Source organism: Salvelinus namaycush, chromosome 4 (genome assembly GCF_016432855.1).
Source record: "Salvelinus namaycush isolate Seneca chromosome 4, SaNama_1.0, whole genome shotgun sequence".
Taxonomy (NCBI): Eukaryota; Metazoa; Chordata; class Actinopteri; order Salmoniformes; family Salmonidae; genus Salvelinus; species Salvelinus namaycush.
The window spans coordinates 29385630-29410976 of record NC_052310.1 but is presented as its reverse complement, the minus strand read 5'-3'; the positions used below and the strand labels follow the sequence as shown (position 1 = coordinate 29410976).

The 25347-nt window shown below is 42.5% G+C and overlaps 1 protein-coding gene across 1 annotated transcript in view; it reads right to left on the bottom strand.

Annotated features, from left to right (window-relative positions):
* The window catches only part of LOC120045821 (actin-binding LIM protein 1-like), a 134005-nt gene that overhangs the window by 63168 nt on the left and 45490 nt on the right, over window positions 1-25347 (bottom strand). Inside the window, exon 2 of the mRNA XM_038990754.1 lies at window positions 6957-7091. Within this exon, the coding sequence (XP_038846682.1) occupies window positions 6957-7091 (135 nt within the window). The remainder of the gene's footprint in view (window positions 1-6956; window positions 7092-25347) is intronic.

Sequence of the window (25347 nt, the reverse complement as noted above, 5' to 3'; positions counted from 1 at the left end):
CTCAGCAAAATGATGTTGCCACAGCAGATATTGAGATGAGCGAGATGAGCGAGATGCAAGACTTCGCTCACACACACAGTATCTGCGAATGTGCACGGGTTCACTTCAAGCTGTTCACATCGTGATAGCCACTCGACCAAAACAGCAGTGAAGTTGAGCCTCATGCTTTAATGCTCTTAGTTGTTGCGGAAATTTACCCACTACGCTGTTTACTTTCTGCATCTATGCCATATATCTGAATCTACATTTAAGTCAATGTATTTAAGTTGAAGTTTTACCCTAATTTCGATGTTTACAACACTGGTTGAAATGAGATGAAAACAATACTGGTTGATGACTTTTTCATATCCAATGTATTTACCATGATGATTCCACATCACAATACATTGACAAATTATGTTGAAACAACGTTGATTCAACCTGTGTGTGCCCAGTGGGAATTGAGCCTGAGGACTAGGTTATCTTCAACTAGGAGTGTCACAACTGCCGCCATTCACTTAGTGAATGACAGTTAAATCTCAAAGTATTTATCTTGGACCAGTAGCTCTGCAGACTCAAAATAGACTATCTGTGGCTGGGGATTTACCATGGCTTGTTAGTTCTCAGTCAGTCAGCACAGCCCAGACCGCTACAGTCAATACAGCCTGCTGGTCGTCAACAGTGTGAATGAAGATCTATGGCCCCGCACACACTCAGGTTTCACAATTGGATGTACAACTGATTTTTTGTTGTTGATACAATAGAGAGTAGGTCTGCACAAAAATCTTTACACAACCATTGTGTGGTGTCTCCACAACGTTTATGTAATTATTTGTGTGCAGCTCTGTTGTATGGAAACAGTTGCGTCAAATGCAGTATACAGTACATCAGTGGTAAAAACAATGTGTGGGACTAGATCATCCATAGCTCTCCAACTAGTCTCTTTCCAACAGACGTCTTTAAGCAGCACGCTCTGAGACTGCATGCAAGGCTACTCTCTACCAGCACCTATACCCAGATATCCTTAAATGGCTTTAGTCAGTGGGTTTGGATGGATGATTTCAAAGAGGAAGTTCGATTGCCCATATCACTCCCATAGATTTGTAGCTAGCGGTGGCTAAAGTTAGCTGAAGTTTGTAGTGGTTGTTTTAGGTGGTTCCTTAACCTAACATCAAGTTGTAAAACTCTGAACTTCCCCTTTAAATGGTCCAACCACAGAGGTCTGAGAGGACCTATGGTGCTGTTGTATTTCTATCTGTTGTAGGATCTGATCAATTACCATTGACCTATATCCCATCATGGGTCAACACCCTGTTATCCTCAACTTCAAGATCACTGATCTGTTATTATGTCACAATATTATGTGGCCTTTGTCTCACCTATTACTGTTTATATTGCACTTTGTTTTGCATATTTCATTAGTATGCAGAGAGGTTGAGTTGTATAAATGTGACAGAATAACAGTTCTGTGTTTAATAAAACTCTTTCAGTTTAAAGAGACAGTGTTTTGGCAGGTCGGAGACAACTTAATCATAGCCATACAATTACCATATGAGTAATGTACGATACATTGTGCAATTACAAAAGAGAGGATAACAAAAGTCCTACAGTATTGGAAAAAGCCAGAGAACTGAGGACTAGGAGCCTGGGACGGTTCAATGCTTGAGATAACTAGGTCTAATCGTCCTTATGCAACGAGCCACATTCAATCCCAGGGATGAATAGGACAGAGAGAGAGAATAACGTTTAATTGGATCAAGACTCAGAGTTACGGGTGTGACAAGATTAGTTCTTTACCAAATCGATTTCAGCCAGAGGTACAGTATATGTGTGTGCCAAATGACATCATATTCTCTAGTGCACTATTTTTGACCAGACTCCATAGGGCTCTGGTCAAAAGAATGTAGGGAATATGGTGCCATTTGGGACGCACATTTATTTAATTGGTCCTCAGACCACCTCATCTAAAGTAGGTTTAGGCCACACAAGCCAGGCTGGTTTGCATGCCAGGTAACGGTGTTTGGTGTTGTCATGGCTAGTTTGTCTCCCTATGTGAGAAGCTGCGAGCTATAAACCATTCGTAATTGAAAGTGAAATGCATGCACAGTGCCAAGATTAGCTTTTCTCTGAGCATAGCATGCAATGAGTTCCTTTATAGACAGTCACGCACAAATACCATCTGGGGTTTGTGTCCTGTGTCTGTGTGTACGTGTACACATGTGCATGTGAACAGTATTTGTGTGTGCAGGAGTGGCACTGTGGGAGTATGTTACAACCAATTTTTCTGGAGACAACACATCAGAAAGTACTCTATCACAGAGATTTCAATAGGACCATGCACACATTTTTAGCATAATGAGTATGTCTGGCTGACATACGTGTAGGAGGGAGCATGTTGCAACAACAATGCAAATTAAGGTAAAGTGGGTGTCCCAAATGGTACCCTATTCCATATATAGTACACTACTTTTGGCTAAGGCTCATAGGACTCTGGTCAATAGTAGTGCACTGTGAAGGGAATATGGTATCATTTGGGACACAGTAAGAGAACAGAATCAACAAAAGTGCTATATGATGACAGTTGCTCTTTCACTTTTTAAGAGGAAAGCTCTAATGTATGCTTTGAGAGCTTCCAGCCCACACACGCACGCACGCACGTACACACACACCGCCTGTGAGGACTGCAGCACCAACAACACGTGGTAGCAACACAACATGGCAGCAGCACAAAACATGGTACAAACATTATTGGGCACAGACAACAGCACAAAGGGCAAGAAGGTGGAGACAATACATCACGCAAAGCAACCACAACTGTCAGTAAGTGTCCATGATTGAGTTTTTGAATGAAGAGCTTGAGATAAAACTAACCAGTTTGAGTGTTTGTTCCAGCTTGTTCCAGTCGCTAGCTGCGGCATACTGAAAAGACCCAGGGATGTGTGCGCTTTGGGGACCTTTAACAGAATGTGACTGCCAGAACGGGTGTTGTATGTGGAGGATGAGGGCTGCAGTAGATATCTCAGATAGGGGGGAGTGAGGCCTAATACCCTGACTACACCGCTTGCATCGTGTGCGCGAGCATTGCAAAATACATTTAGAAATCTATGTTATTCAATTACTGCACCCAGACTGCTCGCGAGCGTCTGCGTTGCCAAGGGCTAAAATAGAAGTCCTTTCTATTTCTGACGCAGATCGCACTGCAAGTCCTGCCTCTCCCATCTCCTCATTGGTTTATATAAGCAGGTACCCACGTGCCATCTCCTCATTGGTTACACCCACGTGGGTGATTGAAAGACAAACTGTGTTGCCGGTTGTCGTGGTAATACTATGAAAGTTTAGATGCCAATCACTATATAAGTTCAAAGATGAAAAGGCCTGGAAGGAGGAGAGATGACTAGAAATGATTCGGTTGACCGTTTTATGTGTGGATTAATTGTCAGAGTAAAGGACCTTGTGCATTTCAGGTAAAATAACAACCTAATGTTTATATCCCAGGACAAATTAGCTAGCAAGTCCAAGCTAACTAGCTAAATTGCCATAAATGTTTAATGCTTTTCGACATGTCCCCAAATGAATGTCATTGGTTCAGAGTTTGTTTTGATATTTTATCCTGCGTGTCGTGATCACGTTTGGGGGACAAAATAAATGTATGCACGATGGCGCACGCGCGCAACCGGTTTGGGTTCCGTGTACGAGTGTTTTATAAATAAACATCAACCAGTGGGTCTTGCAATGGGTATACAGAGATGACCAGTTTACAGAGGAGTATAGAGTGCAGTGATGCGTCCTATAAGGGGCAAATCTGGGGTGGCAAATTTCAATGGTATAGTTAACAAACACACCCCCATAAAGAAAATTTGAATTAAAAACAGGTTCAGCCCGAGGTTCGACCGTGATCTTGCAGAGTTACTCCACCTCAAGAATTGCATTTGGCAAAAGGCTTGGCACGCCCATACTCAGGCTGACTGGCTCTCGTTCAGGCAAATGAGAAATAAGTGCACTCAGGCTATCCAGAAGGCCAAAGTAAGTTACTTTAACTTCTTTGGGGTAGGGGGCAGTATTTTCACGTCCGGATGAAAAGCGTGCCCAGAGTAAACTGCCTGCTACTCAGGCCAAGATCCTAGGTTATGCATATTATTAGTAGATTTGGATAGAAAACACTCTGAAGTTTCTAAAACTGTTTGAATGATGTCTGTGTATAACAGAACTCATATGGCAGGCAAAAACCTGAGAAAAAATCCAACCAGGAAGTGAGAAATCTGAGGTTTGTAGTTTTTCAACTCTTGGCCTATCGAATACACATTGTCTATGGGGTCAAATTGCACTTCATACGGCTTCCACTAGATGTCAACAGTCTTTAGAACCTTGTTTGATGCTTCTACTGTGAAGTGGGGACGAATGAGAGGGGAATGAGTCAGAGGTCTGCCAAAGAGCCATGAGCTCAGTCTTGCGCGTTCACGTGAGAGCGAGCTCCGTTCCATTGCAATTATACAGACAAAGGAATTCTCCGGTTGGAACATTATTGAAGATTTATGTTAAAAACATCCTAAAGATTGATTCTATACATGTTTCTACAGACTGTAATATAACTTTTTGGACTTTTCGTCCGTACTCTCCACTGGACTTGCACGCTCGTCGTGAGTTTGGATTGTGTACTGAACACGCGAACAACGAGGAGGTATTTGGACATAAATGATGGACATTATCAAACAAAACAAACATTTATTGTGGAACTGGGATTCCTGGGAGTGCATTCTGATGAAGATCATCAAAGGTAAGTGAATATTAATAATGCTATTTCTGACTTCTGTTGACTCCAATATGGCGGATATCTCTTTGGGTTGATTTGTCGTCTGAGCGCCGTACTCAGATTATTGCATGGTTTGCTTTTTCCGTAAAGTTTTTTAAAAATCTGACACAGCGGTTGCATTAAGGAGAAGTGGATCTAAAATTCCATGCATAACAGTTGTATCTTTTATCAATGTTTATTATGAGTATTTCTGTAAATTGATGTGGCTCTCTGCAAAATCAAAGGATGTTTTGGAACTTGTGAACGTAACGCGCCAATGAAAACTCCGATTTTTGGATATAAATATGAACTTCACCGAACAAAACATACATGATTGTGTAACATGAAGTCCTATGAGTGTCATCTGATGAAGATCATCAAAGGTTAGTGATTCATTTTATCTATATTTCTGCTTTTTGTGACTCCTCTCTTTGGCTGGAAAAATGGCTGTGTTTTTCTGTGACTTGGCTCTGACCTAAAATAATCGTTTGGTTTGCTTTCGTCGTAAAGCCTTTTTGAAATCGGACACTGTGGCTGGATTTACAAGTAGTGTATCTTTAAAATGGTGTAAAATACATGTATGTTTGAGGAATTTTAATTATGGGATTTCTGTTGTTTTGAATTTGGTGCCCTGCAGTTTCACTGGCTGTTGGCGAGGTGGGACGCTACCACATACCCTAGTGAGGTTAAACAAGCAATTCACTGACATCGGTTCAATTATTAGATTTCAAATTTTTTTGTGAGCTCAACGCATAGTTTCTCTAGAGATAAATCAGATCAAGCCCAAACTGTGATGTAGTAGGGAGTTGGTTTCCAACAGGCCAATGTTCTAAATAGTTTAGAGCAGAAAATGTGGTAATTAACTACAATAACCATAATCCATTGTGCACATACTTGTCCGGTCTGTGTGTCTTTCACGCCTGCTACATAAAAGAGACTGCAGTATCAAGAGGGATAGAGAATGCAGGATCAAGAGGGATAGAGATCAGTTGCTCCTCGTGGTATGTCTACCTGAAAATACTTGATCTACATGATTGATAGTTGGTATTCAGCAGTCATAAAAGTATGCCTTATTTACTTAGAAAAACTACTAAAATAGTGATTTAGTCAGACAGCATAGGCAGCAGCTCTAATAAGATGAGATAATGAATTGGAATTAAATAATAAAGTAATCAAATAAAACAAATGTAATTTACACAACTTAAATATTTTATTAAAGTAATTCTGCATTTAGACTAGGGACGCAAAACACTTCATACTATTTGGTATAGCGGAACAAGAAAGCAAGAAAGAGGTTGATGGCAAAACCAAGCCTGCACGACGATATGCATTGCTATGGGGATTTCAGTAAGCGAACTGTGCAAATTAACATCCGGTAGAAAACAACGCTACAGCAGACGGCAAAAGTTGAAATGAAATGAAATGAAATTTTATTTGTCACATGCGCCGAATACAACAGGTGTAGGTGTAGGTGTGTAAGGTGTAGACCTTACAGTGAAATGCTTACTTACAAGCTATTAACCAACAATGCAGTTAAGAAAAAACCTAAAAAAGTAAGAAATAAAAGTGAAAGAGCAGCAGTAAAATAACAATAGCGAGGCTATATACAGCGGGTACCGGTACAGAGTCAATGTGCAGGGGCACCGGTTAGTCGAGGTAATTGAGGTAGTATGTACAGTGGGGCAAAAAAGTATTTAGTCAGCCACCAATTGTGCAAGTTCTCCCACTTAAAAAGATGAGAGAGGCCTGTAATTTTCATCATAGGTACACTTCAACTATGACAGACAAAATGAGGAAAAAAATCCAGAAAATCACATTGTAGGATTTTTAATGAATTTATTTGCAAATTATGGTGGAAAATAAGTATTTGGTCACCTACAAACAAGCAAGATTTCTGGCTCTCACAGACCTGTAACTTCTTCTTTAAGAGGCTCCTCTGTCCTCCACTCGTTACCTGTATTAATGGCACCTGTTTGAACTTGTTATCAGTATAAAAGAAACCGAACCGAAACCGAACCGAACTCAAAAAGCACTAATCGCTCAGCACTATTGTCTAAAAACAAAACTGCCATCATGCATGCTGTGTGGGATAGCTCAATGACTTGAATATGGATTATCGCTAAGTCGGAGTCCCCCGTTACTGTACTTAAACCCTCAAATGATCTCCATGGTTTGGTACTGTACTTACCTTTACAGGTGAAGCACTTCAGGTGGAAGTGCTTGGACTGGACCCGCAGCACCTCACCCTTACATGGCTCCCCACACTTGTAGCACTGAATCAGAGGCTTCTCATTGGAATGGTGTGTGTCCTGCGCATGTGCCACTAGAATAGAACAGAGATAAACATGAACCACTATAATCACACACATTATAGGTCTGGTTTCCCGCACACAGATTAATCCTAGACTTAGATTTAGAAGCATGTCTAATAGAGATTCTCCATGTATACTGCTTTTTAGTCCAAGCGTATAAAGCGTCTCAGAGTGCTAAAAGTGCTATGATCTAAAAGGCTAAACTGATCCTACATTAGCACTCCTACTATGAGATGCTTTAAGAATACGAGCCCTGGACTAGGCTAGGGCTGGGTGATATATATATAAATTAATTCAATTAATTTGAATTTACACTACTGTTCAAAAGTTTGGGGTCACTTAGAAATGTCCTTGTTTTTGAAAGAAAAGCACATTTTTTGTCCATTAAAATAATATCAAATTGATCAGAAATACAGTGTAGACATTTTTAATGTTGTAACTGACTATTGTAGCTGGAAACGGCAGATTTTATGGAATATCTACATAGGCGTACAGAGGCCCATTATCAGCAACAATCACTCCTGTGTTCCAACGGCACGTTGTGTTAGCTAATCCAAGTTTATCATTTTGAAAGGCTAATTGATCATTAGAAAACCCTTTTGCAATGATGTTAACACAGCTGAAAACTGGCCTTATTTAGACTAGTTGAGTGTCTGGAGCATCAACATTTGTGGGTTTGATTACAGGCTCAAAATGGCCAGAAACAAAGACCTTTCTTCTGAAACTCGTCAGTCCATTCTTGTTCTGAGAATTGAAGGCTATTCCATGCGAGAAATGGCCAAGAAACTGAAGATCTCGTACAACGCTGTGTACTACTCCCTTCACAGAACAGCGCAAACTGGCTTTAACCAGAATAGAAAATAGTGGGAGGCCCCGGTGCATAACTGAGCAAGAGGACAAGTACATTAGAGTGTCTAGAAACAGACACCTCACAAGTCCTTAACTGACAGCTTAATTAAATAGTACCCGCAAAACACCAGTCTCAACGTCAACAGTGAAGATGTGACTCTGGGATGCTGGCCTTCTAGGCACAGTTGCAAAGAAAAAGCCATATCTCAGACTGGCCAATAAAAATAAAAGATTAAAATTGGCAAAAGAACACAAACACTGGACAGAGGAACTCTGAATCAAATGCCTGTATCACAAGAATCAAGATTTTAAGTTTTTTGGTCTCCTCTCCTTGTCTCCTTCAGTGCTGTTTATACTGTGCACCTTCATACTCACTCAGACACCCCTCCACCTGCCACCCACAACACAGATGAAAGATCACTTCTTCCTTTCTTCCTCTCTGACAACAAGCAGTTCCAGCTCAAGAACTCCAAAGTAACCTGTGTAAATGACAATTACCCTGTAGCACTCACATCTGTAGCTTTGAAAGGCAGGTCTTGGTTTACATCAACACCATCATCCCAGAAACCCTGGACCCACTCCAATTCGTATACCACCCCAACAGATCCACAGGATCCTGGACTTCCTGACGGGACGCCCCCAGGTATTTTGTATTTATTATGGATCCCCATTAGCTACTCTTCCAGGGGTCCAGCTAAATTAAGGAAGTTTATACAATTTTAAATACATTACAATACATTCAGGCCCCTACCCACCACTACCACATATACAGTACAAAATCCATGTGTGCGTGTGTGTATAGTGCGTATGCTATCGTGCATGTGTATGTGTGTGTATGCATGTGTCTGTGGCTATGTTTGTGTTACTTCACAGTCCCCGCTCTTCCATAAGGTGTTTTTTTAATCTGTTTAAAAAAAATCTAATTGTAATGCTTGCATGAGTTACTTGATGTGGAATAGAGTTCCATGTAGTCTTGGTTCTATTTAGTACTGTGCGCCTTCCATAGTGTGTTCTGGACTTGGGGAGTGTGAAAAGACGTCTTGTGACATGTCTTGTGGGTTATGCATGGGTGTCCGAGCTGTGTTGTTCAATCAGACAGCTAGGTGCATTCAACATGTCAATACCTCTCATAAATACTAGCATTGATGAAGTCAATCTCTCCTCCATTTTGAGCCAGGAGAGATTGACATGCATATTATTAATAATATCCAGGTGATGAGTAGGCAACAACACATGCTGACCCTCAACACGGGGGCCCCTCAGGGGTGCGTGCTTAGTTCTCTCCTGTACTACCCATTCACCTACAACTACGTGTCCACACACAAGTTCAACACCATCAAGTTTGCTGACGATGCGAAGGTGATAGGCCTCATCACTGACGACGATGAGACAGCCTATAGGGAGGTCAGAGACCTGGCAGTGTGGTGCCAGGACATCAACCTCTCCCTCAACGTCAGCAAGACAAGGGAGCTGATCATGGACTTGAGGAAACGGAGGGCTGAGCACACCCCCATTCCCATCTATGGGGCTGTAGTGGATCGACTCGAGAGCTTCAAGTTCCTCAGTGTCCACATCACTAAGGATCTATCATGGGAAAAACACAATACGGTTGTGAAGAGGGCACGACAACACCTCTCCCCCCTCAGGAGACTGAAAAGATTTGGCATGGTCCCTCAGATCTTCAAAAAGTTGTACAGTTGCACCATTGAGAGCCTCTTGACTGGCTGTATCACCGCTTGGTGTGGTAACTGATTGGCATTCGACCTGTAGTGCGGACGGCCCAGTACATCACTGGAGCCAAGCTCCCTGCCATCCAGGACCTCAATACCAGGCGGTGTCAGAGGAAGGCCCTACAAATTGTCAAAGACTCCAGCCACCCATCTCTCTGCTACCGCACGGCAAGTGGTACCGATGCAGTCTGGAACCAACAGGACCCTGAACAGCTTCTACCCCCAATCCATAAGACTGCTAAATAGTTAGTCCGTGTAGCTATTTGGTTAACTATTTGCCCATCTGCATTGACTGTTTTTTTGCACTACCTTTTTTGACTCATCACATACGCTGCTGCTACTGTTAACTATCTGTCACTTTATTCCTAGTTATATGTACATATTATTGTGAATTTGTCAGTACATATGTGGCAATTATTTATTTCAGAAGGAGCCAGGAAAACTAGTGCACAAGTTTTGTGCTCTGGGTCATTAGACACCATTAGACCTGGGGGTTGGACACGACTTTGGTTATTCCTGTAACTGTTATGGCCAACTATGTGCTGTTGCTATGGTTACACCTCTTGTTTTTTTTCAGAACAGGGGTGTCCCTTTCAGAGGAGTTAGCATGATGGCATGTATTGGTTATTCTTGTAGAGGGCCAAGGTCTGTTACTATGGTCCTACATGCATGAAACTATTTCTGTGACTCTACAGGTTCCATGTCCTAATATGAAGGCAATATGATAACGGTGGCTAAATGCCAGAGCTGATGAGCCATTAAGAGGAGTTACTATGAGTATGACGTAAGGAGGACAAATGTATAAGAAGCTTGTGCCAAGACTGGAAGGGAGTTACTTCATGAATTAGCTCAGCTTTTGTTATATTGATTAATAAAAGTCTATTTGAACGCACATGCTCCAGTATTTTAGAATTATTATTGACTGAATAATTCCACGACATAAATGGCGAGCTTGCCAAGAGTGGCGAAAAGGGACCAGAGACGGTGAAAATCTGCAGCTGTGAATGGGCTTCGTGGACAGACTGCACAAAACACCTGTTAAGACGGTGAATTGAGTTCTTACCTATAGTAATAGAGTTCTTGTGTGGTTCGCTCTAGGAACCTGTTTCAGAGGTAGGTCACCGAGTAGGTCTCTCCAAATTTGACGAACCAAAGAACTATTGGGAGCTTTTGAGTTCAATGAAATGCACGCTAAATATTGGGGGTAAAATAAAGCTTTTGAGCTTGCAACCGTGCATATAAGTATAGTAATTGGTGTATGACCATTGGAGAGGGAGAGTTGTGTGCACCATCTGTTTTGACTGGTTCAGTTGGGTGGGGTTATTCATCTGATTTGTTCAGACGGTTCATCTGACCAGTTGTTCAGACTGTTTAAGTTGTGACTACGCTGTCTGATTTTGTTTGGCCGGGATATGTTTGATTAGACCTGTGTGAGTTGCGCGCAAACACAGCCCATTTGTCTGATTCAATTGGTCCTTGTCAGCGGGTCATTCAATTTGTCTGGCTCACGCAGTCGCTCAGCTGGGGGGGGGTGATCTGTCTGCCCTGTTGACTGTTCTGTTCAATCTAGTTTGAGGTGACAATTGTCCATTTGCATGGTCAAATTAAAGAGCGCTTATCGTGTCGTGGAAGTGAATCAATGAGGACAGCTAGAAAGTGAATCGGAAATTGCAAATTAAAAATCCTGTATACTCAGGTGAAAGATCACTTAGGAAAGTGTCGCTTAGGAAAGCGTGAAAAATCACGTAGGAAAGAGTGAAAAAGCGTGAAAAATCACTTAGGAAAATGTAAGAGTATACTCGGGTCGCTTAGGAAAGCGTGGAAGATCACTTAGGAAAGTGTAAGAGAAATACTATTAGATTACTTATCGTGTTGAGGGAGTGTATCGGTAATTAATTAAATAAGATGCAAATCATGTATACTCAGGTCGCTTAGGAAAGCGTGAACGTGAGTGTGACAGTTCTCTGCTGTTGTGGGACAAAAAGGTTGCATGCCTCTCTTGGTCTGACGAAGGGGACGCAACCAGTTCTGCATTAGGGGAGGTGAATGTGATTGGTACATAAATACCCATTGAAGGAATATGATACTAGAAGTTTGAACAGTTAGGAGAAATTGTAAAATACATGAACAATATAGTAACTTCGTAATAAATGTCGAGACGATATTAGCGATTGCACGGTGAGACCGTTAAATTGTGTACTGCAAAGTGGATGAATATACAGTCTATAGAAATTGGAATTTGAAGTAAGAATATACTCAAAAAGAGAGAACAATTATAAAAACCGATAAATGGGTAATTACCAATAGTCCAAGTACAATAATAGAGAGAGAAAAATATATAAATCAAAATCAAAATATTTAGGGCTTGAAGAGGTCGTTAACGTTTTTAGCCCTGGATCTATAGGGAGTAATATAAAGAACAAGATAAAGTGGTTTAATAAGGGAATAGCACAAAAAACGAAAATAGGGAGTAAATACGTATATCACAGAAAGCTAAATGAATAAATAAAAAATAAACCCGGAAAGAAGAATATCCGTAGTGTTAGAATAAATAAGGATAATTACTTCAAATTATAAAAATACAAAACGGTCTACAGACTAATATCAAAGAAAATACTAGTACTTGGTAGACCTAACACAGAAAAAGGAATAAAACTGAGACTGAAGGTAGGAAGACCAAAACGATGCAGGCCGCAATAATGAGTAAAACGGCAGTAGACATTCTGAGCGCTAGACATCCTCTACGCAAAAAAAGAACGAAAAGAAATGTCGAAGAAATGGGAAAAATGCACCAGGAAAATGGGTACTACATGGCCAAAGGAGGGAACATTTGATGTCTCAGTGTGTGAGGAAATGGAAACTCGAATAAAAAAACGTAAAGCAAAGGACTCAGGAAAGAAAAGGAAAAATAAAAGAGCTAGAGAAAGCGAGGTGATGAAGATGTTCAAAGTAGAAGGCAAGGGATTGTTCAAATGTATAAAGACAGCTAGAGGAATGTTAGAGGAAGACAATGAAAAGTCAGACAGGAAGGAGGTGGAATGGTTTACAGAACCTCCACCATGCGCCAATGGACAATTCCCGCTGGTGTCTGGAATAGTGGAAATAAAAGGGGAAGTGGAATTAGAGGACGAGGGGGTTGTTGCCTCTACACTTCCTTTAGAGAGAAGAAAGGACTTGGAAAAGACAGGGGAGATTGAGCGAGGTGCAGGAAGAAACCCAGAAATTTTAATTGTAATGAAGGATTAAGTAAGGCCTTAGCTAAAATGAAGGTTCAAAAGGATGTAGATGAAGATTCGCTGGATGCCATTGGCCTGATAACGGCAATAGGGGATCCAATGAGGGATGGAGTGGACTTTTATACATACCGGCCAGGAGTCTGGAGAACCCTAAGAGATGAGTACCCTGCACGGATGGACACAAAGTCACTAAAAGGAGAGCTACTGGGGGTGACAGAGAATCCGGCTGTGTACTTACACGGACAGCTGAAACGATGTAGGCAGGAAACAGAACGGGATCCAGAGAGAGACCCACTGATGACAACTCTGTACCGAAACTCAGTGATAGAAGACATGCCCCTGCCAGTGAGAAGCAAGCTGGAGGATGTAGTGGGACTGACTTCAAAATCACACAAAGAATTCTGTGACCATGTCATCCATGCAGTGGAATAACACAGAAAGGATGAACAGAGACTCACAGAACAAGAAAACAACATTCCAAGAAAAATAACTCAGTTTCAGCTGGAAGAATTGACCTACAAAGGAAAAAATTAAATCCAGGCTCTAGTGACAACACCTGTGCCAGAAGTAGGGACTATGGCTGCAGTCTCCTCATGAGGGCCGCAACTGCCTCCCGTCCAGCAGGCCCAAGTGCAACCCACAAGACCAGTAGTAAATGTGTATGCACAACAACCCCAACAATATAATAATGGCAATAGGCAACATAGACCTCCACAGAACAATCAGAGAAAAGGATTTAGTGGCCCACAGGGGCCACCTGGGACCTGTTGGAGATGTCACCAGCTAGGACACTTCAAAATAAACTGCCCTACAAATCCTTTGAAGATACAAGGAAACAGGAACCAAAATAATCGGCAACCACAAAGAAATAGGTATCAAAATAAATGGAACCAAGAAGGCGGCTGGCAAAACAATCAGAGACAACCACAGGGCCCTGTGAACCCATGGGCGGGGATACTAGCAGTGCCCAGAGAATTCTACAGTGGAGGGTCAGTTTCCAATAATAACCACAAGAGCTGATCAAGAACCTATGCTGCAGGTTAAACTTCAGAACAGAGGCACACCTATGATGATAGATACTGGAGCCACTTGTATAGATCCAAATTATGCCTCTCATCTCCCCATGTCTGGCAAATATGCCAAAACTATAGGATTCTCGGGACAAACACAGCTAATTCTGATGACAGCTCCTGTACATCTGATGACTGATGGTAGATCAGCAACACTCCCTATACTAGTGTCAGAACAAACTCTGATTACTTTACTGGGTAGGGATGCTCTATGCAAAATGGGAATACAAATTAAGTGCTCAGCTGAAGGGGTAATTATTGATAGAACAGGAGTAAATCGACAAATGGTAATGACAGGAGAAACAGCAAATGTATATTGGTTAGGGGACCTTGAGTCTGAAGTAAATAAAACCATAGAGAAATGGGGAAGGTTTATTCAGGCCCACATACCTGAAGCTGGTAGAGCTAAATCTGAGTATCATTGCACAATGCAGTATGATCCTTACCAAGACCATTTGTTAGAACAGCTTTGGATAATGAGCGCAAATGGAAAATCAGCACCAATTATGTCTCAGTGCATAATTATAGGGAAACAGGGAGCAGAAATGGATGTAATGGACAGGGATGGATCTGGCTTTGTAGAGGAATGGTATAATGTCTCTGATTCTGTCCCTCACCTTACATTGTTGGTAAACAAAGGTGTCAAAGCAAAAGAATTGGGACCCCTGGTGAAGAAAGCCAAGAAATGTAAATGGAATAAAACAGACAATCCATTGATTTTTCACTCTAAAGATACATCCTTTATCAAAATGACCACAACAGTAATGCATGGGGATCCAAGGGTAGTAGAGGTTACAGCTAATCAACAAATACAATTAGGAGATAATATTGAATGAATAAGTGAACAGAGACAGGAAATGGGAAAAAAAATTACCTAACGGGTCGCAACGTGACATAGGATTGGTTAAATCAGCAAATCCTGTATGCATCAAAGTAAAACCGGGTGCTAAACCCCCTTGGAAAGCTCAATATTATATGAAGCCTGAAGCTGAGGAAGGCATAAGCATGACAATTGAGGGACAAATCAAAGCAGGGGTTTCAATAGAGACACAAAGTTGCTGTAATACACCTTTATTACCGGTTCTTAAAGCAGATGGTAAAAAATGGAGACTGGTACATGACTTAAGGGCAATTCATGAATAGCACTTGACTGGGATGCAGAAGTTCCTAACCCTCACACATTGCTGACCAATGTCCCCCCAGATGCCAAGTACTTTACAGTGATTGATCTATGTGGTGCATTTTGTTGTGTGCCCCTGGCGGAAGAGTGCAGACATTTGTTTGCGTTTACGCACAGAGAACACCAATTTACTTATACTCAAATTCCACAGGGATTTAAGCATTTTAAGCACATTTATTCAATCAAGTGCAGAGAGCAGATTTGGAAGATTTGGTGCTTGGTGGAATGTTGATTCAATACGTGGATGACTTACTAATCTGTTCTCCCTCTCTAGAACAGTGTCACACAGACTCCATGAAAGTGCTAAAGAGATTGGCAGAGGGAGGACATAAAGTCTCAAAGACAAAACGTCAATACTGCCAGCCTCAAGTTGAGTACCTAGGAAGAACTATAGCTCATGGAACCAAGGCAATAGCACCAGGACAGCTGGAAGGAATCAGTAATGGACCCTTGCCACAAACAGTAGCTCAAATTAGGACCTTTTTTAGGAATGACAATTTAGCTCAGACTGGATGGAAGAATATGTAGTGAAGACTGCCCCCTTGAGAGAAATAATGAAAGAAGCAGGTCAGCTTAATCTCAGGGCCAAACTAGACTGGAACAATGATGCTCTGGTTGCATTTGAAACATTAAAAAAGGAAATGCAGACAGCACCAGCCTTAGCCAGATCCAGACTACACAAAGCCATGTTTGTTATATGTAGCAAACTGGTGCGATGGTTATGCAGCAGCGGTACTTATGCAGAATACATGTAGTGGAAGGCGGAAGCAACCCATTGCTTACTACAGTACTAAACTGGACTCTGTTGCCCAGGGATATCCTCCTTGTTATCAGGGAGTGGCAGCATTGCAGTATGCGTATGATAAAGCTTCAAACAATAACTATGGAATATTCAGTAACACTCCTCACACACCGTAAAATAGTAGTTGATAAAACAGGGAAAATTTGTATTAACCAATGCAAGAACTTTAGAATACATGACCCTGCTAAATTATCCAGATGTTTATATTAGACAGTGTAATACAGTAAATCCAGCTGAAAGAATTCCATTGGAATTCGAAGGAACTACTCATGATTGTGTAGCAGTATCTCTAACATTCATCAAACTAAGACCAGATCTTGAGTCTACGCCTTTTCGGGACAGAGAAGGAACTTATTTAGAAGAATACTTTGTAGATGGCTCCTGTTATAAAGACTATCCTGGTAACCATGCAGGATATGTAGTAGTAAGAAAACAGGGAAAAGATTTTATAGAGGAAAAAACTGAATACTGTCCACAACCATGTTCAGCTCAGTTGGCAGAACTAATGGCTCTTACTGCAGCATGCATCTTAGGGAAAGGTAAAACAGTAAATATATATACTGACTTAGCCTATGCACATGGAGTATGCCACTTATTTGGAGCTGTGTGGAAACAAAGAGGATTTAAGAAAAGTGATGGAACCCCCATACAACATCACGTACAAATGGTAAAATGTATGGAATAAATTAAATTAATAAATTCAAAAAATGTAGAACTAGAAATAGATAGTCCTTGGTTCACTCCAGACCTGTCTACCCTTGACCAGCACAAAAACATCCTGTGGCATTCTGCATTAGCATCGAATAGCCCTCGTGATATGCAACTTTTCAGGGAAGTTAGGAACCAATATACACAGGCAGTTAGGAAAGCTAAGGCTAGCTTTTTCAAACTGTAGTACAAAGTCAAAAAAGTTCTGGGACACTGTAAAATCCATGGAGAATAAGAGCACCTCCTCCCAGCTGCCACTGCTCTGATGCTAGGAAACACTGTTACCACCGATAAATCCACTATAATTGAGAATTTCAATAAGCATTTCTCCACGGCTGGCCATGCTTTCCACCTGGCTACCCCTACACCGGTCAACTGCCCGGCACCCTCCACAGCAACCCCCCAAGCCCCCACCATTTCTCCTTCACCCAAATCCAGATAGCTGATGTTCTGAAAGAGCTGCAAAATCTGAACCCCTACAAATCAGCTGGGCTAGACAATCTGGACACTCTCTTTCTAAAATGATCTGCCGAAATTGTTGCAACCCCTATTACTAGCCTGTTCAATCTCTCTTTCGTATCGTCTGAGATTCCCAAAGATTGGAAAGGTCATCACTAACCTTTGATTATCTTCATCAGATGACACTCATAGGATTAATGCAACCGCTGTGTCAAATTTCAAAAAAGCTTTACGGAAAAAGCAAACCATGCAATAATCTGAGTCGGCACTCAGAGCCCAATCAAAACACAAATATATCCGCCATATTGTGCAGTCAACAGAAGTCAGAAATAACATTATAAACATTCACTTACCTTTGATGATCTTCATCAGAATGCACTCCCAGGAATCCCAGTTCCACAATAAATGTTTGTTTTGTGCGATAATGTCCATCATTTATGTCCAAATTCCTCCTTGTTGTTCTAGCGTTCAGTACACTTTCCAAACTCATGACGCGCGGGCAAGTCCAGCGTAGAGTACGGACGAAAAGTTAAAAAAGTTATATTACAGTCCGTAAAAACATGACAAACGAAGTATTGAATCAATCTTTAGGATGTTTTCAACATAATTATTCAATAATGTTCCAACCGGAGAATTCCTTTGTCTTCAGAAGTGCGATTGATCAGAGCTCGCTCTCACATTAACGCGCATGGTCAGCGCATGTTCAGGTCATGGTAGACCTTACTCAATCCACTCTCATTTGGCCCCACTTCACAGTAGAAGCATCAGACAAGGTTTTAAAGACTGTTGACATCTAGTGGAAGCAACATTACCAATATCCCACTGCATCTTCAATAGGAGCTGAGTTGAATATCGACCAACCTCAGATTTCCCACTTCCTGGTTGGATTTTTTCTCAGGTTTTTGCCTGCCATATGAGTTCTGTTATACTCACAGACATCATTCAAACAGTTTTAGGAACTTCAGAGTGTTTTCTATCCAAACATACTAATAATATGCATATTCCAGCTTTTATGGCTTTGTAGCAGGCCGTTTACTCTGGGCATGCTTTTCATCCGGACGTGAAAATACTGCCCCCTACCCCAAAGAAGTTAACTAACCTCCAGATGAGCTTCAATGCCATACAACTCTCCTTCCGTGGCCTCCAACTGCTCTTAAATGCAAGTAAAACTAAATGCATGCTATTCAATCAATCACTGCCCGCACCTGCCCGCCCATCCAGCATCACTACTCTGGACAACTACACATACCTAGATGTCTGGTTAGATTGTAAACTCTCCTTCCAGACTCACATTAAGCTCCAATCCAAAATTAAATCTAGAATCGGCTTCCTCTATCGCAACAAAGCATCCTTCACTCATGCTGCCAAACATACCCTCGTAAAACTGAGCATCCTACCGATCCTCGACTTCGGTGATGTCATCTATAAAATAGCCTCCAACACTCTACTCAACAAATTGGATGCAGTCTATCACAGTGCCATCTGTTTTGTCACCAAAGCTCCATATACTACCCACCACTGCGACCTGTACGCTCTCGTTGGTTGGCCCTCGCTTCATACTCGTTGCCAAACCCACTGGCTACAGGTTATCTACAAGTCTCTGCTAGGTAAATCCCCGCCTTATCTCAGCTCAGTGATCACCATAGCAGCACCCACTCGTAGCACGCGCTCCAGCAGGTATATGGTATATCTCACTGGTCACCCCCAAAGCCAATTCCTCCTTTGGTCGCCTTTCCTTCCAGTTCTCTGCTGCCAATGACTGGAACGAACTGCAAAAATCACTGAAGCTGGAGAATCATATCTCCCTCACTAGCTTTAAGCACCAGCTGTCAGAGCAGCTCGCAGATCACTGCACCTGTACATAGCCCATCTGTTAACAGCCCATCTATCTACCTCATCCCCATACTGTATTTTATTATTTATCTTGCTCCTTTGCACCCCAGTATCTCTACTTGCACATTCATCTTCTGCACATCTACCATTCCAGTGTTTAATTGCTATATTGTAATTACTTCGCCACCATGGCCTATTTATTGCCTTAACTCCCTTATCTTACCTCATTTGCACTCACTGTATATAGACTTTTTGTTAACTTTCTTTTCTACTGTATTATTGACTGTATGTTTTGTTTATTCCATGTGTAACTCTGTGTTGTTGTATGTGTTGAATTGCTATGCTTTATCTTGGCAAGGTCGCTGTTGCAAATGAGAACAATGAATTGTTCTCAACTAGCCTACCTGGTTGAATAAAGGTTAAATAAAAAAAATGTAATAAAAAAATAAATTATGGCATTGATGTATCCTACCAGACTAGCGATAGTAAAATGCCAGGAAAATAAAAAAGGAAATTACTTTGTTGTTAAGGGAAACAATGCGGCTGATGAGGCGGCGAAAAAGGGATCTAAATGCACAATTCCAATTTTAACAGCACCGATGGTTATCCTTGAATCAATACCTCAGCCGGATGATATCATTAGGATGCAGGAACATGCCGGACTGTATGAGCAATCCATGTGGCACCAAAGAGGGGCAACCAAAGATGACAGCAGTCATAGTGGCACCTACTATATTGCTTAATTTGCTTATTACTGATGGGCATAGGTTGGGCAGACGAGCAGTGCAGGCGGCGTTGGGCAGACGGCCGACTCTGATCTGCTGTAGGCCTGTAGGCCTGGTGCGTGGTGCCGGAACTGGTGGTACCGGACTGGAGACACGCACCTCAAGGCTAGTGCGGGGAACAGGAACAGGGCACACTGAATTCTTGAGGCGCACTATAGGCCTGGTGCGTGGTACCGGAACTGGTGGTACCGGGCTGAGGGCACGCACCTCAGGGCGAGTGCGGGGAGAAGGAACAGTGCGTACAGGGCTCCGGAGACGCACAGGAGGCTTGGTGCGTGGTACCGGAACTGGAGGTACCGGGCTGGGGACACGCACCTGAAGGCTAGTGCGGGGAGAAGGAACAGGGCATACTGGACCCTGGAGACGCACATTAGGCCTAGTGCGTGGTGCCGGCACTGGTGGTACCGGGCTGGGGACACGCATCTCAGGGCTAGTGCGGGGAGCAGCAACAGGACGCACAGGACTCTGGAGACGTACAGGAGGCTTGGTGCGTGGTGCCGGAACTGGTGGTACCGGGCTGGAGACACGCACCATAGGGCGAGTGCGTGGAGGAGGAACAGGGCTCTGGAGACACACTGGAAGCCTGGTGCGTGGTGTAGGCACTGGTGGTACTGGGCTGGGGCGGGGAGGTGGCGCCGGAAATACCGGACCGTGCAGGCGTACTGGCTCCCTTGAGCACTGAGCCTGCCCAACCTTACCTGGTTGTATGCTCCCCGTAGCCCGACCAGTGCGGGGAGGTGGAATAACCCGCACTGGGCTGTGTAGGCGAACTGGGGACACCATGCGTAAGGCTGGTGCCATGTATGCCGGCCCGAGGAGACGCAGTGGAGGCCAGATGCGTTGGGCCGGCTTCATGACATCCGGCTCAATATTCAATCTAGCCCTGCCAGTGCGGGGAGGTGGAATAACCCGCACCGGGCTATGCACACGTACAGGAGACACCGTGCGCTCTACCGCATAACACGGTGTCTGCCCGTACTTTCGCGCTCCACGGTAAGCTCGGGGAGTTGGCGCAGGTCTCCTACCTGACTTCGCCACACTCCCTTGTAGCGTTCTACGTTCTACATAGACGTTCTACAAACGTTCTACATAGACAATTACCCACAAAACCCAATGCCTATGGCTGCCTTAAATATGGCTCTCAATCAGAGACAATGAACCACAGCTGCCTGGGTCAGAAAGGCCTTATTGTCCAGCTGAATGTTTGTCATATTTGGGAAATCCACACTATCACAGATATTACAACCAAACAGGCTGGGGAAAATCCCCAAGGAATACAAAGCAAGAGATGGGGTTAAGTCAGGATTTGAATCAATATTTCTTTGGATATCACCAAACAAAAACCTAAAATGGATAAATTACATTTACTATAACCAACAAAGATTAATTAACTATACAGATTCTGCGTTGACCGCTTTGGGAGAACAAGTACAGGCCACTAGCAAAATGACATGGCAGAACAGGGAGGCTTTAAATTGGCTCTTGGCAGAGAAAGGTGGGGTTTGTGTTATGTTTGGAGATGAATGCTGCATCTTCATCCCCAATAACACTGCCCCAGATGGTTATTTTACTAAAGCAATGATCAAGCTGAAAGGACTGCGAGAGAAAGTAAAGGGCAATGCTGGACATGATTCCCATGCCTGGGATTGGTTGGACTCAATCCTGGGAAAATGGGGTGCAATGTTTACAAAAAAGGCAATCATGATAGGCATAGCACTAGTGGTGATGGGTGTTGTATTCTGTTGTATTTTACCTTTACTGAAATCTCTCCTCATCCAAACCATAGTAAAACAGATGTCTGTAAAAACTGTCATTACCGACCCAGTCGTGGAGGTGTACCCTGTTTTCGGAGCTCCTGGACAATACGCTGACAAAAGTGGAAAAGTATGCAATACTAATGGTGGGCCGTTGGACTGTCCATTTGGAAATCCTGAATGCCTATGGGGTGTAGCCCCAGGGGGAGGATGGGGTTGTCGTACCTATCAAGAATGACATCAATTGTTATAGAATGTAATAGATGTTGAACTTCCTAATATACAGTTGAAGTCGGAAGTTTACATATACTGTACTTAGGTTGGGGTCATTAAAACTCTTTTTTTTTCAACCACTCCACAAATTTCTTGTTAACAAACTATAGTTTTGGCAAGTCGGTTAGGACATCTACTTTGTGCATGACACACATAATTTTTCCAACAATTGTTTACAGACAGATTATTTCACTTATAATTCACAGTATCACAATTCCAGTGGGTCAGAAGTTACACACACTTAAGTCCCTTTAAACAGCTTGGCAAATTCCAGAAAATTATGTCATGGGTTTAGAAGCTTCTGATAGGCTAATTGACATAATTTGAGTCAATTGGAGGTGTACCTGTGGATGTATTTCAAGGCCTACCTTCAAACTCAGTGCCTCTTTGCTTGACATCATGGGAAAATAGAAAGAAATCAGCCAAGACCTCAGATAAAAATTGTAGACATCCACAAGTCTGGTTCATCCTTGGGAGCAATTTCCAAATGCCTGAAGGTACCACGTTCATCTGTACAAACAATAGTACACCAGTATAAACACCATGGGACCACGCAGCCGTCGTACCGCTCAGGAAGGAGACGCGTTTTGTCTCCTAGAGATGAACGTACTTTGGTGTGAAAAGTGCAAATCCATCTCAGAACAACAGCAAAGGACGTTGTGAAGATGGTGGAGGAAACAGGCACAAAAGTATCTATATCCACAGTAAAACGAGTCCTATATCGACATAACCTGAAAGGCCACTCAGCAAGGAAGAAGCCACTTTTAGAGCAGACCATACTAAAATGGGAGTATCATGATTATAGAAAATGAATGCTCAGTTTCTGTTGTGTGCGGCATTGCGGTACCACGTACTGCTAGCAGCATTGTAGCCACATACTGTTATGTGCTAGCTGTCTAGTCTATGTTTTATAAATGTACAATGAGCAATAAAATACTAATTCTGAGAAATAAGCATGTTCTTAACCAGGTAGCCACTTGATTTCAACAATCTAAACAAAGTGAACAGGCTATGTTGTTCAAACAGTTGGAGACAGACAGAACGGTGAATTCATAACAATTCAACTGTTCTACCTAGTTAACAAGCAAATAGATCCAAGTAGGCTATACTTTAAATATAAAGATTAGCTAGCTACTCACTAGCATGTGGGCTTGTGTTTCAGAGATTGTTTATGAGACCGGTGTTCATTTTCTATAATGCCTGCTGCCAGAAGTTGGTCATTATTAGTGGATTGTGGATGGTTTTGGTTAAATATGTAACAAAAACGACATTTTCATAGACAGACTTGAAAGGCAGATCAGTTATTGCAAAAAAAGCAGGTTAACTATTTTGATAAAATAATTACATTATTAGTGGGTCTTATGTTTGTGGAAGCCTTATAATTAGCCTTGGTAAAATTTCACAAGCCCTGAATTCATTAGATTATTCCTGACTGTTTGAAATGCATTGTATTGACCATGAATTGTGCAACAAAGCTTATTTAAAGAAAACGTTAAAGAAAACCGAGATATACAGTTCCAGTCAAAAGTTTGGACACACCTACTCATTCAAGGGTTTTTCTTTATTTTTACTATTTTCTACATTGTATAATAATAGTGAAGACATGAAAACTATGAAATAACACATATGGAATCATGTAGTAACCAAAAAATAACCAATCAAAACATATTTTATATTTCGAGATTCTTCAAAGTAGCCACCCTTTGCCTTGAGGACAGCTTTGCATGAGTAGATGTGTCCAGACTTCTGACTGGTACTGTGTATGGTGAATCGCCCATAAATGTGAACAATTCTAGACCTGATTTTTAGGCAATATCTCCCAGCCCTAGACTAGGCTCAATCAATGTCCGGAAAACCTGCCCTATGAAATATAAATACGTTAATCATTAGTAAGCTGTAGCTTTTGCCCTCCTATGGCTATTGATTCGGGTAGATGGGCAGGCAGAGGCTCTCTCTGTATTTGTGTCTCCATGTGGGTCATGGATAAGGACCAACTGCTGAGAAACAATGACTGCGAAAAGAACAGCACACACACACACACACACAAACACACACAGCAGTAACATGAAAGGAGCCCTGTACGCAAACACACAAAGACACACACTTTGACTCTGTCTCCCCCGCAATGGACCATTAGAGTGAAACACTAACAAAATACATTACTGAGGGTACAGGAATAGCATCATGACAAATTGATCGTCTGCTGCAAAAGTGAGACACTTTGGATTGTTAATGACATTGTTCTACCTCGACAGATGGTGTGACTTCTCCTTTTACAGTGTCCATCAAATCGTATGGAGAGCATACCTTTTACCAAACTATTCAGTTACACTTTACAGCCGGCAGGTTTAATGTATTATGATGCCTTGCTAAGCATGTACGCCCCCTTTTTAATGTATTTTAGTCATCTCATAATGATCCTGACAAAAAATACAGTGTGAAGGTGAACGGAAAGGCTCTGGAGCAACGAACCGCCCTTGCTGTCTCTGCCTGGCCGGTTCCCCTCTCTCCACTGGGATTCTCTGCCTCTAACCCTATTACAGGGGCTGAGTCACTGGCTTACTGGTGCTCTTTCATGCCGTCCCTAGGAGGGGTGCGTCCCTTGAGTGGGTTGAGTTACTGACGTGATCTTCCTGTCTGGGTTGGCGCCCCCCCTTGGTTTGTGCTGTGGTGGAGATCTTTGTGGGCTATACTCGGCCTTGTCTCAGGATTGTAAGTTGGTGGTTGAAGATATCCCTCTAGTGGTGCGGGGGCTGTGCTTTGGCAAAGTGGGTGGGGTTTATCCTTCCTGTTTGGCCCTGTCCGGGGGTTTCTTCGGATGGGGCCACAGTGTCTCCTGACCGCTCCTGTCTCAGCCTCCAGTATTTATGCTGCAGTAGTTTATGTGTCGGGGGGCTAGGGTCAGTTGGTTATACCTGGAGTACTTCTGCTGTCTTATCCAGTGTCCTGTGTGAATTTAAGTATGCTCTCTCTAATTCTCTCGTTCTCTCTTTCTTTCTCTCTCTCTGAGAACCTGAGCCCTAGGACCATACGTCAGGACTACCGGGCATGATGACTCCTTGCTGTCCCCAGTCTGCCTGGCCTTGCTGCTATTCCAGTTTCAACTGTTCTGCCTGCGGTTACGGAACCCCTACCTGTCCCAGACCTGCTGTTTTCAACTCTTAATGATCGGCTATGAAAAGCCAACTGAGATGTATTCCTGATTATTATTTGACCATGCTTGTCATTTATGAACATTTTGAAAATCTTGGCTCTCTCTAAATTTCTCCTTCTCTCTTTCTTTCTCTCGGAGGACCTGAGCCCTAGGACCATACGTCGGGACTACCGGGCGTGGTGACTCCTTGCTGTCCCCAGTCCGCCTGGCCTTGCTGCTATTCCAGTTTCAACTGTTCTGCCTGCGGTTATGGAACCGCCACCTGTCCCAGACCTGTTGTTTTTCAACTCTTAATGATCGGCTATGAAAAGCCAACTGAAAATTATTCATGATTATTATTTGACCATGCTTGTCACTTATGAACATTTTTGAACATCTTGGCATAGTTCTGTTATAATCTCCACCCGGCACAGCCAGAAGAGGACTGGCCACCC